Source organism: Mus caroli, chromosome 13 (genome assembly GCF_900094665.2).
Source record: "Mus caroli chromosome 13, CAROLI_EIJ_v1.1, whole genome shotgun sequence".
Taxonomy (NCBI): domain Eukaryota; kingdom Metazoa; phylum Chordata; class Mammalia; order Rodentia; family Muridae; genus Mus; species Mus caroli.
In genome coordinates this window covers 68,804,395-68,825,630 of record NC_034582.1, presented here as the reverse complement: position 1 = coordinate 68,825,630, position 21,236 = coordinate 68,804,395, and the positions used below count along the sequence as shown (strand labels likewise).

At 47.3% G+C, this 21,236-nt stretch overlaps 1 protein-coding gene across 3 annotated transcripts in view; it reads right to left on the bottom strand.

The window, feature by feature from the left end:
• Positions 1-272: 272 nt before the first annotated feature.
• Positions 273-21,236, bottom strand: part of Slc9a3 (solute carrier family 9 member A3) — a 50,697-nt gene continuing 29,733 nt past the window's right edge. The window contains exons 2-17 of one of the 3 annotated variants that reach the window (XM_029468258.1): positions 18,206-18,508; positions 14,198-14,358; positions 12,381-12,459; positions 11,660-11,837; positions 10,568-10,788; positions 10,024-10,226; positions 9,132-9,221; positions 8,941-9,011; positions 7,735-7,864; positions 6,433-6,548; positions 5,753-5,882; positions 5,365-5,541; positions 5,109-5,181; positions 4,299-4,406; positions 3,661-3,910; positions 2,817-2,900 (exon numbers count right to left, since the gene is read on the bottom strand). In XM_029468258.1, the coding sequence (XP_029324118.1) occupies positions 2,897-2,900; positions 3,661-3,910; positions 4,299-4,406; positions 5,109-5,181; positions 5,365-5,541; positions 5,753-5,882; positions 6,433-6,548; positions 7,735-7,864; positions 8,941-9,011; positions 9,132-9,221; positions 10,024-10,226; positions 10,568-10,788; positions 11,660-11,837; positions 12,381-12,459; positions 14,198-14,358; positions 18,206-18,508 (2,294 nt within the window). In that variant the 3' untranslated portion in view covers positions 2,817-2,896. Of the gene's footprint in view, positions 2,901-3,656; positions 3,911-4,298; positions 4,407-5,108; positions 5,182-5,364; positions 5,542-5,752; positions 5,883-6,432; positions 6,549-7,734; positions 7,865-8,940; positions 9,012-9,131; positions 9,222-10,023; positions 10,227-10,567; positions 10,789-11,659; positions 11,838-12,380; positions 12,460-14,197; positions 14,359-18,205; positions 18,509-21,236 lie in introns of those variants that run through there. The other 2 variants (XM_029468257.1, XM_021180824.2) reach the window with 2 other exon arrangements.

Below are 21,236 nucleotides of genomic sequence, written 5' to 3'. Positions count from 1 at the left end.
AGGTCTGTAGCACCTCAGCCACCTCCTCAGCCATGGTGGGAGCTGTTTGAACCGCCCACTGCCCGCTCAGCCACAGGAAGTATCTGATCTGTTTTGTAGCTGAGAGATGCTAAACTGGGGCTTTCCATAGATGTGTCCAACAGCTTCCCATTCCTGATAGGGTGGCCTCAGAAACACTCTGTTTTATCTTAATTTTAATGCACAATAAACTGCTCCTTAAGTTTTCCTGGGTAGGAGTTTTCCTTCATAAACAAAGTATGCACCCAAAATGCCTCAAAGTGTTTTTAATAGACATAAACAAGCAGTCGCTGCAGTTTTGCTGATGGACTCCTTGTACAAATGCTGCCCAACACATAGGAGGGCCATTTTAAGGCACGAGATTCTGTGATCAGAATTAAAGTTCAACTATAATTATGTTCACATTAATACACAATTTTAACCATTCAAAATATATTTCTAGTTTTGATGAAGTCCTTTAAATTTCCTTTCATAAAAAGATTAGTAATACATAGTATATTGAACACTGTAATAAAATTATTTTCAAGAAAATACAGAAGTGGAAATACAAATTTCCTAAATTTGTATACTTTGTAGTACCACAAAGTAGGTCTGAGTTCAGTATTAAATAAATAGAAATTCTCTTCTAATAAAAAAAACCTTTTACAACAGTTTTCCTAAGGAAATACATTCATAGGATTTTACATTCTATTGTACAACAATGACAAGAACAAGAGGGTCCTCAACTATGAAATGTGGCCACTGTATCATTTAAGCACAGGAAGTGGGGTTTTGTGAATGAGGCTATCTTGTCAAGACTCTGATTCCATATGGCTATGCCCAGTGGTGTGGTTCACACGCTCAAAGGACATGGCCCATGCACAGCTAAAATATGGACAGAGTGTCAAAGAGTTCCACAGATTGATCGCCCGGCTGCTAGCTTTGGTATCTCTGGGTACTGGTGCAAGGTGACAGTTGCTGAAGCCTGTCTCATCACACTTGGCTTCTAATTCTGCAGTGGGAATTGGACCCCATGTCCAGCAGATCAGGTGAGGTGTTAAGGCAGTGTCCTGGCACAGGAAGGTATGAGAAACTTGTCTGCAGAGCAGGGGCTGAGAGATGCCTCGCAGAACACCCCTGGTACAGTAGCCAGGTACACCCTGCCTAGGAGGTACTCTAAATGGCAGCTCCAAATAATCTGGTGAAGTTCCGGATCCCAGCATTGTACAGTGGCTGGACTTCAGAAATGGACAAATGCTTCAGGGCTGTGGAAGTCAGATGCTGAGCATCTCTCTGATGGCCGAGTCTGAGCTAGCCAGTCAACAGCATACTGACAGGTTCCGTTGGTGAACGACACTCTGAAGCACAATGCAGTATGTTGAGCGAACTTGCTTTGTTTTCATTCACTTCTCTCAGCTCTCTTCCTATCCATGAATCAACTGCAACATTAATATAAATTGATGGACCTTCCTGGGACTCCTCTGAAGGTGACTGTCAACCTTGTTCCTGAGACATGGTATTTAGTTTCCTGAGCAGAAACCTGAGTGCTTTGTTTCAGAAGTCTCCAGGAAGTCCTTAAGTCCACCTTTAGACTCATCTCGATCTCCCTTAAGTGATACCCCGTGGTACAGGCAAAGTTTCCAGTGAGTTGGAAGCAAAACTCAGGTGACTCTTCAATACTGGACTTCTGAGGAAAAGTGATAAGGGATGATGGCCCACCCTCTTACCCCTACAGAGGGCCAATGTTCTAAGGCAGAGTCCCTGAAGATCTGGGGGCAGGACAAAATGTCCAGAGAGTGGGTTCCTACATTCCCCTACTCTTGAGTGATGTAGAGCCCCTCTATGTCCCAGGTCTTCCCTGCCTTTGATAGATACCAGAGAGCTGGCTATAATTTTGACCAAGGAAGGGTTCTAGTGAACCACTACTAGTGCCCTAGCTCAGTCTGCCTGACCATCTGCAGTGTTCCCAACTTAGGCATAGCTCAGGCCAGACACCTTGTTTGTGATGGCAAGGGCCAGGCCGGGAGGGGCCAGGCAGGGAAAGTCTGAGCTAGAAGAGCCAAATATTTCTGCAGTTAATCACAAGGTAATAGGGCAGTCTGGAGAACTAACTTGGAAGGGGGTCAGATAGGGTGTATATTTCTGGGGATGCACAGAACCTGCTGCCTATTTTAGAATGAGGTTGATCTGGGCAGTGCCACTTCTACAAATCTTAATTTTTGAGACCTTCTTTTGTACCAGCAGTGATTTAAGTCCACCACGAGTCTCTCAGGGATCTTCCTCCTCCTCAGAGTAAGGGTGGCAAACCCTAACAAGGGTTCTAGCCTCAGGGTAGGGGTGGGGAGGCAGCACCACAGAGCCCTAGGATCTGAACCAGGGCAAGAAGATGGCAGGAGGCAGTGTGGTATCCTGGGGACACCAGATGGATTCTTCCTAGGGCTAGGCTATGCATTAAGACTCCCAGGGTGCATTGGACCCTAAGAACACTAGCTGGTTGGGGAGGGGCCACTGAAGGAGACCCTCGGAGCTGGGCCCCCGGCCAGGCAGCAATTACAGTGGCGTCTCTTCTTGCTCCAGAGCATGCAGCGGCAGTTCTATAGAGCCCGGAAGAGAAGCGAGTTTTAGCAGAGCTGGGCGTCGGCGCGGGCGAGGCCTTTGGAATGAGCGCCTACTGTGTACCCGGCGCGCAGCTGCCGACCGAGCGTGTGCACTGGGTGGGGCCCGGTGCTCTGGCTCTGTCCCGGCATCACCAGAGGCAAAAGTGACAGTCGAGGTGCGCTCAGATGGGGCGGGGCTTGGGGCTCGTGGGTGGGCGAGCCCTGCGGGGAGCAAAGGCTGCTGGGAAGCAGCAGATGACTGGCGAGACAAGCGTCCAGTAAGCGATGTGCCAGAGCCCGTGTCACCTGTGGGAAAACGGAGGGTGAGTGGCTCTCAGTCCAGATCAACACTGACCTCCAGAAGTCTGTACTCAGTCCAAGATTCCCTTCCCCCTGAGTTTGCTGTTCCTCCATGGCTTGCCCAAAATTAGATGCCTGACCATGGAAAGGGTACCTCAGGCTCAAGTGCAAAGAAAGACCCCTAATCTTCCACACCAAATGGGGGCATTTTCTGCTGTGCACTACTGCAGAGTTAGGAGGAGTTCCAGCCAGTATCTCTGAACCTTCCTAGGCAGCTATGCACTGAGCAGATCTGGATCACTCCCCATATTCTGACACTTTCAAACCCTGCCATTGATAGCAGCCCCCTCCACAAGGGGTAGCAGTGCCACACCCATCCCTGGGTACTACTGCTCTACCCTAAAAACCTATCACAAGCCTCAAGGCACACAAGGCTCTTTCAAAGAGCCAGGCCTTTAATCCCAGCACTCAGGAGGCAAAGACAGCCTGGTTTACATAGCTAAGTTCCAGAACAGCCAGAGCTGCTCAGGGAAACCCTGTCGAAAAGGGTGGAAGTGGGGGCAAGCCGAGAGACAGAAGCAAAGAGCAGGTGGAAGAGCTCTGTGGACAAGCAGGTTCTAAGAAATACACAGCTGGACAGATGACCAAGACAGGGTTTACAGAGTGAAGACAGCTGCTGCAAAGTCTGAAAAAGTACAGGTACTGCAGAGAGGCCTGATGGCAACAGCTGGGAAGAAAGAATGCGTTAGAGGAGGAAAGCAGTTACATGTGTGTGGACTCGGGGGCAGCCGGTTGGAGCTGATCCTCGTGGCCATCAGCCTGCAGGAAGGAATCCACGGATTTGTTGCTGAGGCGGAATGGTGTCAGGCGGCGGAAGTTGCTGGGAGAGTTTGGAATCTGAACACGGGCCCTCTGGGAGGGCACCACGGTCTCCCCAGGAGACAGCCAGGGTGGTACCCTGGATAGGATGCTTGGGTCCAGATCCTCGTCAGGGGAGAACACGGGATTATCAATTCCTAAGAGAAAGGGCAGCTGGTCAACCTCAAAGAAGTAGTGCTCTCAGGGGAAGTAGGAGGCTGGGTAGATTGGCTCTGTACTGGGTGACTATGTCAATTCCTCTTGGGGCTACCACCTTCAGGGTAACCTTGACAGTCAAACTTATAAATCTAACCCTCATCGCACACCTTCCCTCCACATTTGAGACCCAAAAATCCTAGACAGTTTCAACAACACCTCCCTTCTCTCAGATCTGGCCTGTTCTTCCAGATATACTTGCCATCTGCCCTGGGAAGACATCTAGGTAGAAGATTGATACTAAGCCTCCTCAAGCCTAGCTCCTCCTTCAATGACCAAGCTTGCTTAGGGCAGCAGGGATGTCTCCCCCACTGGTCTCTCCCATCTTACCTGCCCCAGCGTCAGAGGCTACATCCTGGGTGACACTGGCCAGAAACTCAATCCCTCCACTGATCTCTTCATAGTTGGTGGTCTCCTCATGCTCTGAAAGTTCCAAGTCTAGGTAGCAGAGGAAAAGGAATACTTTGTGTAAGAATGACTCAAGTTCTTGATGGCTGCTAGGACACTCTCCCCTCCTATCACAACCCCCCACCCCGGCCCCCGCTCCATGGGTGGTTTTTCACAGCACTTGGGTAGCCTAGGGTTCAAGGGTCTGGAGCCAGTTGTGCAAAGGCCTGAACTACTCCTACAGTGCTTTCTTTTGTGACCCCAGCTATATTTGATCTTTGGGAAGGTCTATTGGATAGGAATGGCTGGGACCCCATGACCTACAATGAAAGGGATGGATGGAGAAAGACCACTTATCTTTTAAAGGTATGTGTGTATATGTATGTGTGTGTGTGCTCATGCACATGCATGCTCGGGAGTGTGTTTAGTACCCATGAGGGCCAGAAGAGGGCATTAGAGTCCCTGGAACTGGAGTCACAGGTGGCTTAAGTTTCCTTATGTGAGTGCTAGGAACTGAACTTGAGTCCTCTGGAAGAGCAGTAACCATTCTTAAACACTGAGATGTCTTTCCATCCCATAGTGGGAGTGCTGCTGCAGGAATATGGGAGAAGAGCACTAAGAGTGTCTGGCCTAGTGGTATCCCACTCCCACCCACCAAGGGATGCATAGAGGTCCAAGATCAGAATCCCCGGGTACAGCCACAGGCCCAGGAGTCCCTCCTGAATCAAGCACATACAGAGGAACAGTTCTTACCTTTCTCCTTGATGGTGTAGTTGTGTGCCAGGTTCTCCATAGGTAGCTTCCCATTAGGAATGCTGCTATTCCTCTGTGGACAAGTATGAGCTCTTACAGATGTACCCACACCCAGGCCCCAAACTTTGAGGAATTTGGTCTCTGCTCTGGTGAAAGGCTGTTCACCTGGCAGCTTGCCTGGCCAGCAGGACCACAGAGAGTCCCCTGCCCCTTCCTGGTAGCCCACCCTACAACTGCTGACCCCACCTTCCCTCACCCGCTTCTGTGCGCGCTCCCTCTTGTACAGCTTGGCCGCCTTCTTATTCTGGTTGATGCCTAGCTTAGCTGACTTAAAGGACTCCAGGCGCTTCCTCATGGTCCTGTGAAAGATTTCCTTGTCCTGCTTTTCATCCTCATTGGGTGTTAGCTCATGCCGACTATAGAGATGCTTGTACTGTGGGAACAACTGGCAGTCAGTTGGGCCTATATGGCCCAGGTAGGTCATAGAATCTCCAGCTCATCCCTGTAGACCCCTTGTCTGAGAAGAAGGCAGACACTGCTGTAGGTGTGTGACGGGGTTCCACCAGCCACATCACATGAGGGGATGACAAAGGCTTACCCTGTGGGATAGGAGGGCTCTGGGTGTCTCATCTCATGGTACCCACCTCCTGCCGAGGCTTGTACAGGTACTGTTGCAGTGTGTGGTGGGTGACCATGTCCTCGGTGTCACGGATGCTCCTCCGCCTCTGTTCCAAGGACTGCATGTCCAGGCATACAGCACTGACATTTTCCCTCCTGCATGAACCAACACTGAGCCCAGGGGAGCAGCTACACAGAAGTCATCTGCCCTGCCTAGGTACTTCATAGTCCCTTCCTGCCTCAGGACTGCTTGGATGGTTTCCCAGAATACCTTCTAGACTTCTGTGTAAAGTTGAACCCCAGTGCCACCAGTCTCCCTCTACAGCCCAACTATGACTCCTGAGGTCAACAGCCTTTCATAAGTGCTAGAATAGCCACCATCATAAAAACTGACAATTAGCTGCTCAGGGCTAAAGGATATGAACTTCTGAAACAGGTCAGGCATCTGCTGCTAACCCTTCCTACCTTCTTCCTTCTCTCTAATCTCAGTGCTTCACAGAGTCCTGCTGACTGCGGAATAAAGGTGTGCTTTCACAGATGGGAATGCAGGCATCTTTCTGTACCCTTCTCCTATCCTGGTCAACTTATACTTTCCTTACTCAGTTGCCTTAGGCCCTGTAGGAGGAACTAGTAGGCTTAATGGTCATAAGAGAGATGCTTTTTAGGGGTACACTTTACCAGGGGAGTTTATGAACTGGTCACATACAAGAAATATGAGACAGACGCCTCCACAGTAGATGGGCGGGGTGTGTTGAAGTCCACATTGACCATATTGTCCGTACTTGGGGAGCGAATGAAGGCCAGGGACCCACGGCGCTCTCCCTACAAGGAGAACATAGACTCATTAGCACTCAAGGATGTCCCTTAGGTGGCACCTGCCATGTCAAAAGATCCTGTGACCAAGCTAAAGGGACTGTGGGCTCAGGCAGGCAGAGATGAAGCTCAAGGAAGATCAGCCTTCCTGGGGCCCCGTGCAATGTCCCTAGACACTTTGCAGCTCAACGAGGGCCAAGATACAGAGTAAGAGCTGGGGTTGGGTCCAAGCAAAGGTCATCAAAGCCTCACTTGAGAGGAGTAGAGCTAAAAGTTGAGCAGGAAAAACAAACAAACAAACAAAAAACAAAAAACAGTAGATAAAAACAGAATCTCTTAAAGGACACAAAAATATCTAGGGTATACTACCCCAGCTTGAAGGTTGGGGAGGTAGTTTTTGTCCCCATCAGAGTCTCTGAGTGGCAATGGTCATGGGGTCATGTGGTGCTTAATTGGGACTTATGTCTATTAATAAAGGATGTCATGGAGCCCAGACAGGAGTGGGTGGGTCATGGATGAACTGGCCACAAGACAGTCACATGTGTGTCATTGAAGGATTTAATATGAATATGTACAACATATATGCCTATGTTGTTTCTATGCATACATGTGTTTATGACTATGTATGTATGTAGGTATGTATGTATTAGTTTACAGGTACCTGGGTATGTGTGTGTTCATATTTGTAAATGTAAGCATTACTATACATTTGGGTGTGCATGCATCAGCCATGCCTTTGTGTATGTATGTACATGTGAGGCTGCTCCTTAAGGTCATCAGCCATTAGAAAATATCTACCAACTTGTTTCTGAGTACAGTGTATATGTGTGAATAGGTAGAGGACCTGGGCCCATTACCCATTTCCCAACGTCTTTCATTCCTTTTAGGGAAAATACAGGTATTCATGCTCCTCTAGAGCCTGGTCTCCATGATCAGGAAGATTTGGTTTCTACCAAAACCACAGTATCTAGATAGTCACTGTACCTATGCCTCTTGTTCTTGAGTGACAGGGAACTCTGACATGCCCTATTTTTAGAGTACAACTCCACAATTCACAAGAACATTTGCAATGAGCCACTCAAGCATAGCACACAAGGGTCACACATCCCTGCCCTCTGCCTATGCCCTAGACCGCATCTGATGTTTTACTTTAGCCCTCAACTTCAGCAGAGGGATAAAGAGGATATTATAGTACCTCAGCCACATAGCTGATAGCATCCTTCAAATTCAGCTCATGGAAAACATTCAGGATCCGATCTCGAGATTTTTGAGCAGATCTTCTCATGAGGACTTTGCTGAGGAACTTCCGGTCAAAATTGGACCACCTGGGGGACAAAAGATCACATCAGCACTCAGAGTCTGGGTCTGTCTGCCCCACGTAGATTAGAACAAGGTCAGAACAGGCAAATGCCTGCCAGAGCTAGTCAACATAGAACCATCCTTTTTTTTTCCCCTCCTGGATTTTATTTATTGTAACAACCTAAAAGTGAGTTTTAAAGTGAAAGGTCATCATGCCACCTCAGGTCTCATCCTTTGCATTCTTCTATTTTTGGCAGTGGCTGGCAGTGCCATTTTTTTTTTTTTTAGGTAACAAAATGGACAGGTTTCCAAGTGCCCATCTGACCCTCCAAGTGCTGTGAGGACAGGGACAAGATTAAGACAGCAGTAGGCATTGTTCCAACTCCCAAGACATTCTTGCCCAGGATGTGTTGCTCAAGTGAACTCTGCAGCCTCAGGTGGACTCCAGGGAATTATCTCAAAACAGGTACTAACAAGGGTGAGATACGTGTTTCTGTCATATAGTCTTTAAGTACCACTTTATGTTACAGTAAAATACAAATGAGTGATTTCTGTTTCATGAACAAGATAATTTTAAATACTGACTAACACATCTTTCCCATTAATGAAATAGAGGAGTGATTTGTTTTCCTGGTTTTTAATTTCTACATTATTTAAGTTTAGCATTAATTGGTCAGTAAAAGGGTGTCTCTCTATATGCTGGGGCAATCATCAGGAATAAGATTCCAGTCCCTGGTTTGTTGGATGCTCTATCCTCTTTGTTAGCATTAACTTTGTTTTCTGCCTGCTTGCACCTGGAAGTGTAGGATATGTTTAAGCCTGGGAATGGGGGCTCATGAACCATGAAAAAGTGTCCATATGCTGCTGTCCATCCTTCTCCCCAGTATAATTTCAGGGGCAGTGTGGAACCCAGACAATTTGTCTCTGGCTCTTTTAAATGGAGAGGTCCTCCAGAAATTGTATTTTGTGATTCTTGAATTGTGGTATCACACTGGTGTGGCCTCCAGTGTTCTTATTGTCCCTCTCTGCACCTATGGGCCCCATTGTTCTATATTTGAGGGGTCACAGGTAGAAGGGGGATGTTATGACTTAGGCTACTTACTTATCTCTGAGGTAATTGTGTCCAATTTGTCCTGAGATGTCCTCAATGGCTGAGAGGATGTGATCGAAAGCCTTTCAGAGGAAAAAAAAAAAAAACTTAACTAGCCATCCTTGCTCACCCACAGCCTACCCCCAGACCTTGTCTTCCCAGACCATGTCTTCCCAGGCTGTACACTTCGACCTTCTCCCTACCCGTCCATGTAGCTTCTCATTGAGCTTTGGCTCACGATGCTCACTCCTCTTCACCTTCAGCCACTGCACCAGGGGCTTAATGGTCAGGCCCTGAAAGACAGCCTCACTAATTCTGATGCCAGACAGGATCCTCATACCCCCCAGGGGCCTCTGAGCCCAAACTAAACAGACATTAGATCTCTTCTTCCACTGTATCTTCCACTGTAAACAGCCCAGGGACCCATGAATCCATTGGCACTGGCCTATAAAAAGGTACCCCAAGGTGCCGGGCATTGGTGGCGCACACCTTTAATCCCAGCACTCGGGAGGCAGAGGCAGGTGGATTTCTGAGTTCAAGGCCAGCCTGATCTACGAAGTGAGTTCCAGGGCAGCCAGGGCTACACAGAGAAACCCTGCCTCGAAAAAAACAAAAAAACAAAACAAAAACAACAAAACAAAAACAAAAACAAAAAACCAAAACCAAAACCAAAAACAAAACAAAACAAACAAAAAAACCAACCAACCAAACAAACAAACAAAACAAAAAAACAAAAAAAGATACCCCAAGGCCCCTGTGCTGTGGATGTCTATATGGACATCAGAACTTCCAGTGGTCACTTTGGATGGCCAGATGCAAAGGGCCCAACCAATTAGCATTGTAGATGTAACTAGGTCTGCTTGCATCAGTCCTGGCCAGAAAGTAGCACTTTAAGGACAAATTGTGCTATGTCCCCTGTGGGGCCACATGAAAACCTACAAAATGCTCCTAATTACTAAAATTACACAAACCAATTAAAGTGTGGAATCTGGAAACAATTGACCTACAGGGCTGAGCCCTGTAGGGCCAGCTGCTCTGAGGTGAGATCAGAGTTTGGACATTCTGAGGCAGGGCCCTGGGCAAGCTGAGCCACACCTGAAAGATGACTGTGAAGAAGACCACAATGAGAGTGGTGCTGACAAACAGATTTTTCTCCTTGACTTTCTTCTCATCCAGAAGTACCACCAAGGCATAGGCCACTGCCCCACGCAGGCCACCATAGGACATGACCACCTGGTCAATGGTTTCTAGCTGCACCATTCTGTAGCGATTCAGGATCCAGGTCTGCAGAACAACACCTGTAGCAGAGAGGTCACTCAGCTCCATGGTTGTTTCTCTCAAGGCCACCCCTCAGGATTCCCTAAAGTCTTTTGTCCCTCTGTCCTTCTGCTGACTGTGAAGGATGGACAATGGGTCTATCCCAAGGGTACTACTAGTCAGGCACTCTGTAGGATGAGGCAATAATACTGCTCTCACCCCAGCTCCCAGCTCCCATTCCTTGATCCCCATGCTTTGCCTTGAAAAAACATCTTTATAAGGATCAGTGGTTGGATTTTTTACAGAGCCACCCTGGGCCCCCCAAATCTGTGACCTAAACTGAGGGAGCCTAGCTACTACCAAGAGTGCTCCTAGCCCTCACCAATGGCTCGATATACAGAAATGAAGACCAGTGTCAGCAACACAAAAGCTGTGTTCCATGTCCAGATGTCGGGGTTCACAGCTGAGATACCCAGGAACATAAAGATAATGGTCTCTGCTCCACTGGCCAGCATCTTCATAGTGTAGCGCACAGTGGTGGCCGACTGCTCTGAGATGTTGGCCTTCACGTACTTCTGACAGCAGATGCCGCAAAAGGTGATGCTGGGGGGAAGGGCAGTGTGAGATTTCTCTGCCTCAATTCAAGCAGGCTGACCCCACAGACAGATGTTTCCAGGCCTAGCTCCTGCCATCTCTAGTTTCTCTGATGACATTGCAGGCCTCTACATTCCAGCAGATACAATCTACAATGGCTAGTCCTATGTTGTATGAACCCTGCTCTTCCCAAGGGTTAATACCCTGTGCTGGGTGTACCCTGTTGCTTCCATGCTCCAAGACTAGATATGGAGTTTCAATAAAGGAACAGCCTTCACACACTGCCATGAGAGTCTATTGGTAGCTAATTGGTGACCAGGTAATAATAGCCATTGAAAAAGCTTGGTGCCAACTTTGGTGTCAGGAAGCTCCTGCCTGAGTGTGAGGCTGCATGCCAGCAGAAGCTGTGATAGGGTTTCTGGACAGATCATTATTCAATCATAAGCCACAGCACACACCTACCATGTCCTCTCAGTGGGCACCTGTCTAGCCAAGGATAATTCTGAAGACTTATTAACTTCTTAATTAAAAAAAAATTAGATTGACTTCTTTACCTCTGTCAATGAATTTCTATCCAACTATGAAAGCTATGGAGGTGGCAGCTACACAATGGCTTGAAATTTGGGCTCCAAGGAGGAGACCGTAGGTAGGGACTAGGCTCACCCTGACAGCCCCTTCACCAAGGAGCAGTAGGCAGGGACCAGGTTCACCCCCACAGCCCCTTCACCAGGATGATGGCAAAAAGCCCAAGATACCCTCTGCTCACAGTGGCACCTTCTGCCGGAGTTTAAATGCAGGGGATGTCTGGCACATCACCATCTAGAAAGCCACCTACCCAGCCCAGCCAACAGCAGAGGGTTGTTTCTTGAGGGGGACTTACGCCAGGATGGCTGACAAAGACAGCATCTCGGAGGTCAGATAGGACAGGTAGGAAATGACAAAGACGAAGCCAGGCTCGATGATACGCACATGCTTGGTGAAGCGAGTCACCAAGGACAGCAGGAAGGCGAAGATAACACCCACCAGAGTGCCCCCTAGGCTCACCACGAAGAAGGACACTGTGAGAGAAAGGAACGAATGGTCCTTTGTGGCTGGTGATGAGTAAAACTGACAGGTTGGCTACTCATTCCTCATGGAAAGCTCCTGGCAACTGCTCACAGCAATGCTGAAAGTTTCGGAAATGAGGCAACTTTGTTCTCTGTGGATAGAGTGTCTGATCTCCAAGTTTAGTGCACGAGGTTGAGGACAGAGGCATGGTATACAGGGGACAAGACTACATGGTAGAGGGCATTGGCTTGGCATCTGTGCGGGGCTCAGTCAGTAGCATGATCTGAACCCTGTGTCCTTATACACTGTCCTTCTGGCCTTGCCTAGGGAGACCTGGGTTGATTGTCCATATCCGTTCTCAGGATCTCTCAAGGCTGTCAGCATGTGTGATATTCTGGGAAAGGAACCCCAGCATTGTAAGTAACCAGAACATAAGCTGGAGATCCCAGGATAGCAGGCGCCCCAGGGATTCCATTCTAGAGAGAAGATGTGCCTCTGTGTTCTTTGACAACTAGATCTAAGGCAAGTCAGGAAGAAACACTCTCAGTACATACCTATGCCTTTCACACAATCCACGCCAGTCACTGCGTCACCACCCAGTGTCACAAAAGACTCAAAAACATTGTACAAGACCTAAGGGTACAGAAGACAGAAACATATCTGGTCAGCCCTGCATCCACACCGGCCCATCCCTGTCCAGTACCCGCTCTTCTCTAGATTCAGGCCCCAGAGTTGACACCTGAAGTAGCTAAAAACACTTGTAAAGTTGGTTCAAATTGACAATTGTCAACAGGAAAGGATCATCAGAATAGCAGATAGGATGTGCAGACAAGTGAGTGTCCTAGAACCAGGAAAGCAGGTACAATCTCTGAATCTTGTTCTATATTCTTGCAGATGTGTTCAAGAAACATTGAGGCAGCTGGGCAGACTGTTTGGGACACAGTCATGGTGATAACTGAGTCATTGGCAAGGTCCCTGGGGGGGGGGGTTGTTCTTCATGAGGAAGAAGGTGGGAAAGGCATAAACCATGAGGGCATGAGGGAACCCTTGGTCTACAGGAAGCTCACCCCACTACACACACAAGGGAATCAATCCTCAGGGCCACTGTAGCTCAAGAAGGCTGAGGGCTACTTCCTGAATTTTAGACTAGGTCTCAAATGGGCCCAAAGAGTCTTCTACACACAGAATCTGATACAAGGCACCCTGCGACTCTACTACACTCCAAGGGAGCATAAGACCTTGGGGATTTCTTAGGAACCACAGGCAATTTCAGAGGGCAGAAGAAATCAAACACACTTCCTCAGGTGTCAGCTGAGGGCTTGGGCCCCATTCTTACCAGTTAATCCTCATCCCCTCCCACAGACCTGTAGTCCATCTGGGGACAGGTTTTGAAATCTCCTCAGGGCTGCACTAAAGCAGCAGCAGTGCTCATGTTTCCTGTACCTGCTTCTCGCTGCCAAGATGAAAGCAACCTCATCTTTGTGGATACCTTATGCCTACTCCACTGCATGGGTCTGAGAAGCCATCAGGGAGAAGTTGAATGTGTTCCCTCCACTTACATGATGACTCCTGACCTCAAGACCTCAGAATGAAGCTGTTTGGTAGGACATCTTCAAAGAGAGTAGTTAAGGATAAAAGTGATCAATAGGGTATGCATGAGAACATATAAGAAATGATGTATATATAAGAAGAGTGCAGATCATAAACACACAGAGAGATGACCATGTGAGCACACAGGCAGAAGATAGCATCTGTGGGCTAAGGAAAAGGGCCTCCCGGCCAGCTGCCATGCTTGGTTCTCAGCTTCCAGCCTTCAGCATTGAGACAATAAACTCTTACTGTTTAAGCCACGGGCTTCTGAAGTAGTTTGTTTTGGTGGGCCCATGGGATTAATGCAATTCCTGTAGGACTTTGTTGTTTGTTTATTCATCTGTCTGTTTCTTTGGAAATAGTGGGTAATATCAAGTGTGGGTCCAAAGTTATAGACCTCTGCTCTGGGGGATGTGGATATAGAGATTTCAGTAGGGCAGCATTACTGCCAAAGGTGGTAATGAATGGGCCTAAAATAGTAAAATAGAGAAATTTGATGAAGCAGAGTTAGGGAGCCAGAAGAAGGTCAAAGCCTGTGTCTCCTCAACCCCTAACTCATACCCTAAGATTGCTGAACCAATAAAAAGGAACAGGCGATAGACATACCCTGCAGGAGTCGGACATCTTAGATTAGAAACATAGCTTAAAAGGAGACCATGTACAGATAGTGGCCCTCTTTCTATCTGAAGCATATTGGTAATGACCACTTGGCAAGGTATCCTAAAACCTCCATGCAAGTGAAATGTTCTGTAGCTACTCCAGGAACCCCACCATCACTCACCACAGTCACTGCATCATTCAGCAGTGACTCCCCAAAAACAATGATGAAGAGGACTTCATTGACATGGACTTCCTCAAACACAGCCAGCACAGCCACTGGGTCCACAGCCGCAATGAGGCTACCAAACAGCAAGAAATCCAGGAGTCCAATTTTCAGTTCACCTGCAAGAGATGTAGACCATGGACATGGGCTAGCCACCTGGCTCTCTCTCTCCAAATCCCACATCTCTCAGGTCCCTGGATGATCAGAGTCATCAGGAGTAAAAGCTGGGTACGACTCTTCCCAGGGCTACCCAGTGACAAGGAGGATGTCAGAGACTGGAGCTCACAGCCAGACACCCCCAAAATATGTAAGACTACACAGTTCCCCCACGTGGTGCTTCCTTCTCTTTTCTGAGCTGGGATAGAACTTGCCATCCCTTGAGGCCAAGCAATGATCATTAGGAAGAATCCCAGGCAGCCAATGTGCCCCAGGAAGTAGAGGGCACTGGACAGGGTGGTCTTTGTAGTGACTTGAGCCCCATATGTTAGTGATTACTAAACTCTGCTGCCTCCAGCCAGTACCAGAGCTCTCTGAAGTCTCCATTTAGAAGTGGACCACCCACTAAACTGCCACACCATATAAGCCCTGCCAAGCTTTCCAGAGTAAACTACCTTCTGGGATAGCCTTGAAATGCCTTAGTGGAGCCAGCTTCTTGGTCTAGAATCTTTACAGACCCAAAGTACATTCCAAAACCAAGCTGGATCCCAGAAGATGTAGAGTCCACTGAATCAGGACTGACTTTCCAGCCTAGATAGTATACACACATTTGTGTGGAACTTAGCTGACCCTCTCAGTAAGGATGAGTCCCAGCCTTGAACTACTGTCTACAGAGTCTGATCACTGCCTAGGCAAATGTGGTTATACCAGCAGCCAAAGTCACATAGAAAAGAGAGCTCATTGGATGAGGATAATCTTTCTGGTCAGCTTTGACCAGCTAGGTCTCAAAGGTGGAGCACAAGCCAACATCCCATATCTATCTATCATGGGAGAGTGACCCTAACTGCAGACACTGATGTATAGCAATACTGGTTATTAAAAGACACTATGGTATAATGATTCTTCATGGCTATGACATAGTAGGAAGGTGGGCCTAGATGTTTTTGGAGATTAAAATGTTCTAGAATTTGATAAACATGTAATTCCCCATATAATAATACTTGCTAAGGTCCAGTGAACTGTATTTAAAGGTCTATACTTACACCATAAGTCAGTCTGTTACAGGGTTCTCCATGTATCCTAAAAACAACTCCAGGAATATCACATGCTGGAATCTTATGGTTGACAGGGCCATCAAGTGAGGGCCAGTGTGTCCCTTGAATAGCTGTCAGTATCAGATCCACAAGCCCCTGTCCCATATCTCAAGTCATTTCTCTAGGTCCAGCTATCTTAGATATGTTCCAATCACCTTATGGCATCACCAGTGTGACCAATAGTACCCACCCTCGGGCAGGATGCCTATAGTTTTAGAAGCCAGGCAAGCCCTCACCGTTGAGGTCTTTATCTAGTGATGCAGAAAATCAGGGACTAAAGGGGTTCTCCCTAAAATAATAAGTTCCCAAGTAAATTGATAGTTCCTGGTTTTACTGTTTCCTGTTTCTTCTTGGTCTCCAGGATTTCAAAGACCTCATTCACTTAATGAGTGTTCCAAAGGGAATGTCCTGACTCCAAGTCCTCCTGTGAGCATCTACTTCCATCTGTTTAGGTATCACCTACTGTCTCACAGCTAGACAAAGATTCAGCATGGGATTGTGATGGTTGTTCTTGTTTGTCAGCTTGGTTATATCTGGGATGAAGTACAGCTCACAAATTATAAAGACCTCATGGAAAGGTAAAGAAAGGTCCAAGCATGGTGGTATATCCCTTTAATCCCAGCCCTCAGGAGACAGAGGCATGCTAAAGTTAGTCTACAGAGCAAGTTCCAGGACAGCCAAGCTTAGGTAGTGAAGGAAGTCATCGAAAACAGAAAGCTGACGATGATGTAATAGAACAAGTGGGCCATGTTCCAGCCACAGCAAGCAGAAGAATTCAGCTTCTTCAGTCACATGACTCTGGCTTTAGAGTCAAGTGTAGAAGGGGTTACTGGGACACTTGATGCTGGTTGGCTGAATCTAAGAAATTAGCAGTGATTAAGAAGAGACCAGAATCACTGAGGTAAAATTGTCTGGGAAATGTTTTCTGAGAACACAAAGAAGCTGTGTTCCAGAGATAGACACCATGCTGGCATCTAGACTTGGTAATAATAGGATTCACCCAGATGGTACTGGTTTTGAAGGTATGAAGGGGTCATGGAGAACAGCTGAGGCTTGACACTGTGAAAGGCCATTGTTGAAGGTGCAGCCTCAGTTGCAGTTGACATCCCAGGACTGCAAAGAAGCTGAGGCTTGGCACCATGAAGAGAGCTTCTGAGAGACTATTTACTGGTGAAGCCCAGTTACAGCAGAAGACCCCAGTGTGTTGAAAATGGCAATACCATGGGATGATCACCACGAATAGCAGAAGCAGTGGGGTGGAGTCAACCAGAGCCTAGAGTGATGTAGAAAGCAGAGCTGGAGATGTGACCAAAGCCCTTTAGTGGAGCTCAGAAGATCACATGTGGATCCCAGACATTGAACAAGAAGCTGTAACATTCAAGTTGCCTTGAAGACTCCAGGATGTTAGAGATGCCAGAGCCATGGGATACTTGCTGAGGAAAGCTGCTAACAGGGAGTAGAACCAGCCCACGATAAAAAGAAGTTTGTTGCAGTCAACAAAGATGAAAGGATTTGGAGGTCTGAAAAGCACTTTGACATCAGCCATGGAGATACAGAGTTTGGAGTTAGCCCAGCTGTTTTTCAGTCTTGTTTTGGTCCATCATTTCCTCACTATGACATTTTGCAATGGTAAGACATATCCTGTGATGGAACTATGTGATCTTCTTTTTTATTTTGATTTTAGAGGGGATTGCAGTTAAGAGGTTGTATGAATCTCAGAAGAGATTTTGAATTTGGGGCTTTTAAATACTGTTGAGACTGTGATCGACTATGGGAGCTTTCAAAATTGGACTAAATGTATATTGCATTATACTATGTTTAGGTATGGCCCCCAAACACTCATATGTTTGAACAAGCCTATGGAGGCCAGGGTGTGGAATGTGGTGGTTTGAATAGGTTTGGCCTTATGAATTCATGGATTTGAATGCTTGGCGGTTGAGAGTAGTATTATTAGGAGGTGTGGTCTTGTTAGAGGAAGTGTGTCACTGTGTAGGTGGGCTCTGAGTGCTCCTGGTGTTCAAGCTCTGCCCAGTGTGGAAGAGAGCCTCCTCCTAGCTGCCATCTGATCAAGATGTAGAACTCTCAGCTCTTTCAGTACCATATCTGCCTGAAGGCTGCCATGCTTTCCACCATGATAATAATGGACTTAACTTCTGAAACTGTAAGCCAGCCCCAATTTAATGTTTTTCTTTATAAGAGTTGCCTTGGTCATGGTGTCTCTTCACGGCAATAGAAACTCTAACTAAAACAAAAAGGTTAGGTGTTCCTGGGAGGTAACCAAGGTGAAGTGAAGTAATTGCTAGTGTACATGAGCAGAAACAGGCACCAAACCACTCAAGACTTTGAGGTGCTCAACTCTGTAATTCATCATGCGACTAGGAGCATTTCACTTTCATCTCCTTCTCCCGTGGGGGTTGACCAGATGGTTACACCATCCTGGCAACTATGAGTTAGAACAGCTGCCTATGCACACCTACCCACCCTGCTGATCTGTGTGGCCACGAATCTGTTATGAACATGACACAAAAGCTTTAGCTTACAGATGTCTCAAGGAAGCTAATTATAGATTGGACCTTTTACACATACCAGGCTATTTACTTAAGTAGTCCACAGAGACACGGCCCATCATCCTCAGCCCCAACCCTTCCATATCTGAATCATTACCTTGGGTAACAAAGTGACTTGTATTCACCCAGAGGACAATGCATAGACTTACCCATCAAGCCACTGAGGAAGACACCATAGAGGGACAATCCTGTGGTGGCTGCATTCCATATCGTGCCAATGACAGCATATAGCAGAATGGTGCCCAGGTTGCCAAAGAATAGTCGATTGGGCATGAAGTATCCAGCATCCAGCACAATAGGGGGCAGCAGGTAGAAGAAGAAGAGCGTGGGTGTGAGTGTGAAGGAGGCGATGTGGTCAGCTGCCCAGACGATGCCACCCAACACCAGGCCCAGAACGATGAGTAGAGCACTCTCGGGGACGATACTGGTGACCTTGTGGGACAGGTGAAAGACTGTGGGAAGGAAAAGAGGGTCAGGCAGATCAGGGCCCATAGGGGAACACAATGTCAAAGAGATCTGGAGACAAGGTCCACCAGAGGAATGGGGAGAGCTAGGGGGCCAGGACCACCCCCAGCAAGGACCCTCCATGAGATCAGGGTGGTCACTGGTTTCTTGCAAGCTTGAATATCAGGAAGCCAGCTAGTTTCCAGTTGGGGTTCTGAAGACCCTCACTGTAGAAGCCGCTATCAGCAGTTCTCAATCTGTGGGTCACAATCCCCAAAAGACTACCAAAAAAACCCATATTTTCACATGTAGCAGAATTATGAAGTAATAACAAAAATAATTTTATAAGTGGGGGTCACCATAACATGAGGAATGGTATTAAAGAGTATTGGCATTAGAAAGGGTAAGATCCATTGCACTAGATGGACCTCTTCCTAGGTGCCTGGAATAATGATCCTTCTGTTTCCCCAGCCACCCACAGTTAATGGTGGACACGAGCAATGATGATAATGACCAGGCCTCTCTAGCAATGAGTGATTCTAACCCAAAGGTGGGACACATAGACAGAGCCAAGGCCAAGAGCTGGATAGAACGCAGCCACACCAAGCCAGTGTCTCTCTACCTTATAGAATCTCCATGTTCACACAGGGGTGATAAAGTATAGGCACTGGATGACAGAACCTCTCACTCTATGATAATGCCACAGATGGAGGCTACATCGCAATTGAGAGGAAGTAGCCTAAGTTGGGACATACCTTGCCCCTCAGGTGGATGCCCTCTCATTTGTCCTGACTGTTCCTGGCCTGTTCCATTGCAGTCACCTTTAGGACACTCATGCTCCTCATATTTCCCCATGACCCTTTTGGGGTCACAGCCATCTAGGAGGAGGAGCTAATATAGCAAAGGTTTCCAGAACTCCAGGCAAAAACGTTGCAGGAAACCTTTGACTACCCTCCTCAAACCCCCCAGGCTCTTCAGCCATCACCAACTCTGCTAGGACCTTGACAGGTGCCCAGCTCTGCCCTATAGAGAACAGCCATTTGGCCATGAATTTTGTGTCTGATTTGGACTCAAAAGAAAGGTGATCAGAATTCCTATGCTAAGCCTGATTTTTAACACGATTGGAATGCTGACAGACTGGGCTGCCTCCTTTGGCTTAAGCAATGTTTTGTACAACCAAATTCATTCAACAAGGCTGTCACATTGATGATATCTCTGGAATTTAAAAAAGGAGGTGTTATCCCCCATCCTGCAGCCCCCCCACCAACAAACATCCAAGATTCCTCTCAGGCCAGGGTGGCATGGTAATCCACGGGAGTCTGATCTCAGAATCAGCATTTCCTGGTGGGGGCTAATGATAGTGGGGCCTGCAGCATGCTTTTGGACACACCCTTCTAAACTGGATAGCCTTGACAGGGCTCCCTGGCTAGTTTCTCCATAGGTAATTGCAGGGGTTTCAGGGATTAGGTGGGCTCCTCCACCCAAGGGGTGGAGGTTGCTACTGTTTTTAACCATGACAGTCCTGGACTGCATACAAATGATGCCTAGGCCCTTTGCAAGCTAGAGAGAACCAAGTGTCAGATCAGTTTGGCATCTCACAGTTGTCAACCTTCTAGCATTTCACCAGAAATCATCGGCATAACAGAGACTTTGTCACATCGTTTGTCACCACCTATAGTCCCCATCTAGACTCTGAGCTCTAGGAAGGGTCAGGTTTTAGCTGTCATAAACAGATGGGTTATGCTCTGAGGATTGGAGGGACTGCCTGCCTGTGCCCCACAGATGATTTTCCTATCCCAGCACTTCATACCAACTTGAATCAAGTTTCTCTTCTTTCCTCTGAGAGTTTCCACTGATATCAGGTAGAGTTAGCTGTGAGGTTCACCCTGTAATATTAAAGGCCTAGCAAGACCACAAACATGGTATAATTTCCAGGCCATGTTGGGTGTCTGGGACTAGTATATAAGAGAAGGTACCAACTCAGAATGAGTGAAGGTACTGAAAGAGGGCTGCCAAGGCTACTTTCTTGATTCCTCGGGGCACTGCACATAGTTACTCAGTCTTTGGAGGTACACAGGCCAACAAAAAATATCTGGAAGGTCTGGTGTTGCTGGGGTTTACAATACATTCTCTTATGGGTGCTGTCTCTACTCCAGGGAGAGACTATGATGTAGATGAGAAGATCCTAAATATTGGTTACCCAGAGGGAGCTGAGGACAAATATGTATGGCATCACCAGCCCCACCCTGAAACCTTACATTCTTGCCCTGAACCTTATGGACATGGGTATGGACAGTCCAAGAATCATAGAATGTGATTGGCACCCAACTTGAGACCCCAGACTCAACAGATCCTAAACAATCCTAGGGTTCTGTATTGTTAGACCCAAAGGAGTTGGGCTAAGTTCTTGTGGACCCTGGGTAAAGACTGTTATGCCAGAGGAAGTCTAAGAGCCCAAGCCTTGGCATCCCACTTCTCTGAGACAAGGTAAGACTCCTGCTTCCCATTCTTCCCAATGACTATAAACAAAGGGCTTTGATTACAAACGCTGTGTTCAGAAATGTCTGAAGCCAAGAAATTATAGAAGATCTCAGAAGATGGAAAGATCTCCCATGCTCATGGATTGGCAGGATCAACANTGTAAAAATGGCTATCTTGCCAAAAGCAATCTACAGATTCAATGCAATCCCCATCAAAATTCCAAATCAATTCTTCAACGAATTAGAAAGTGCAATC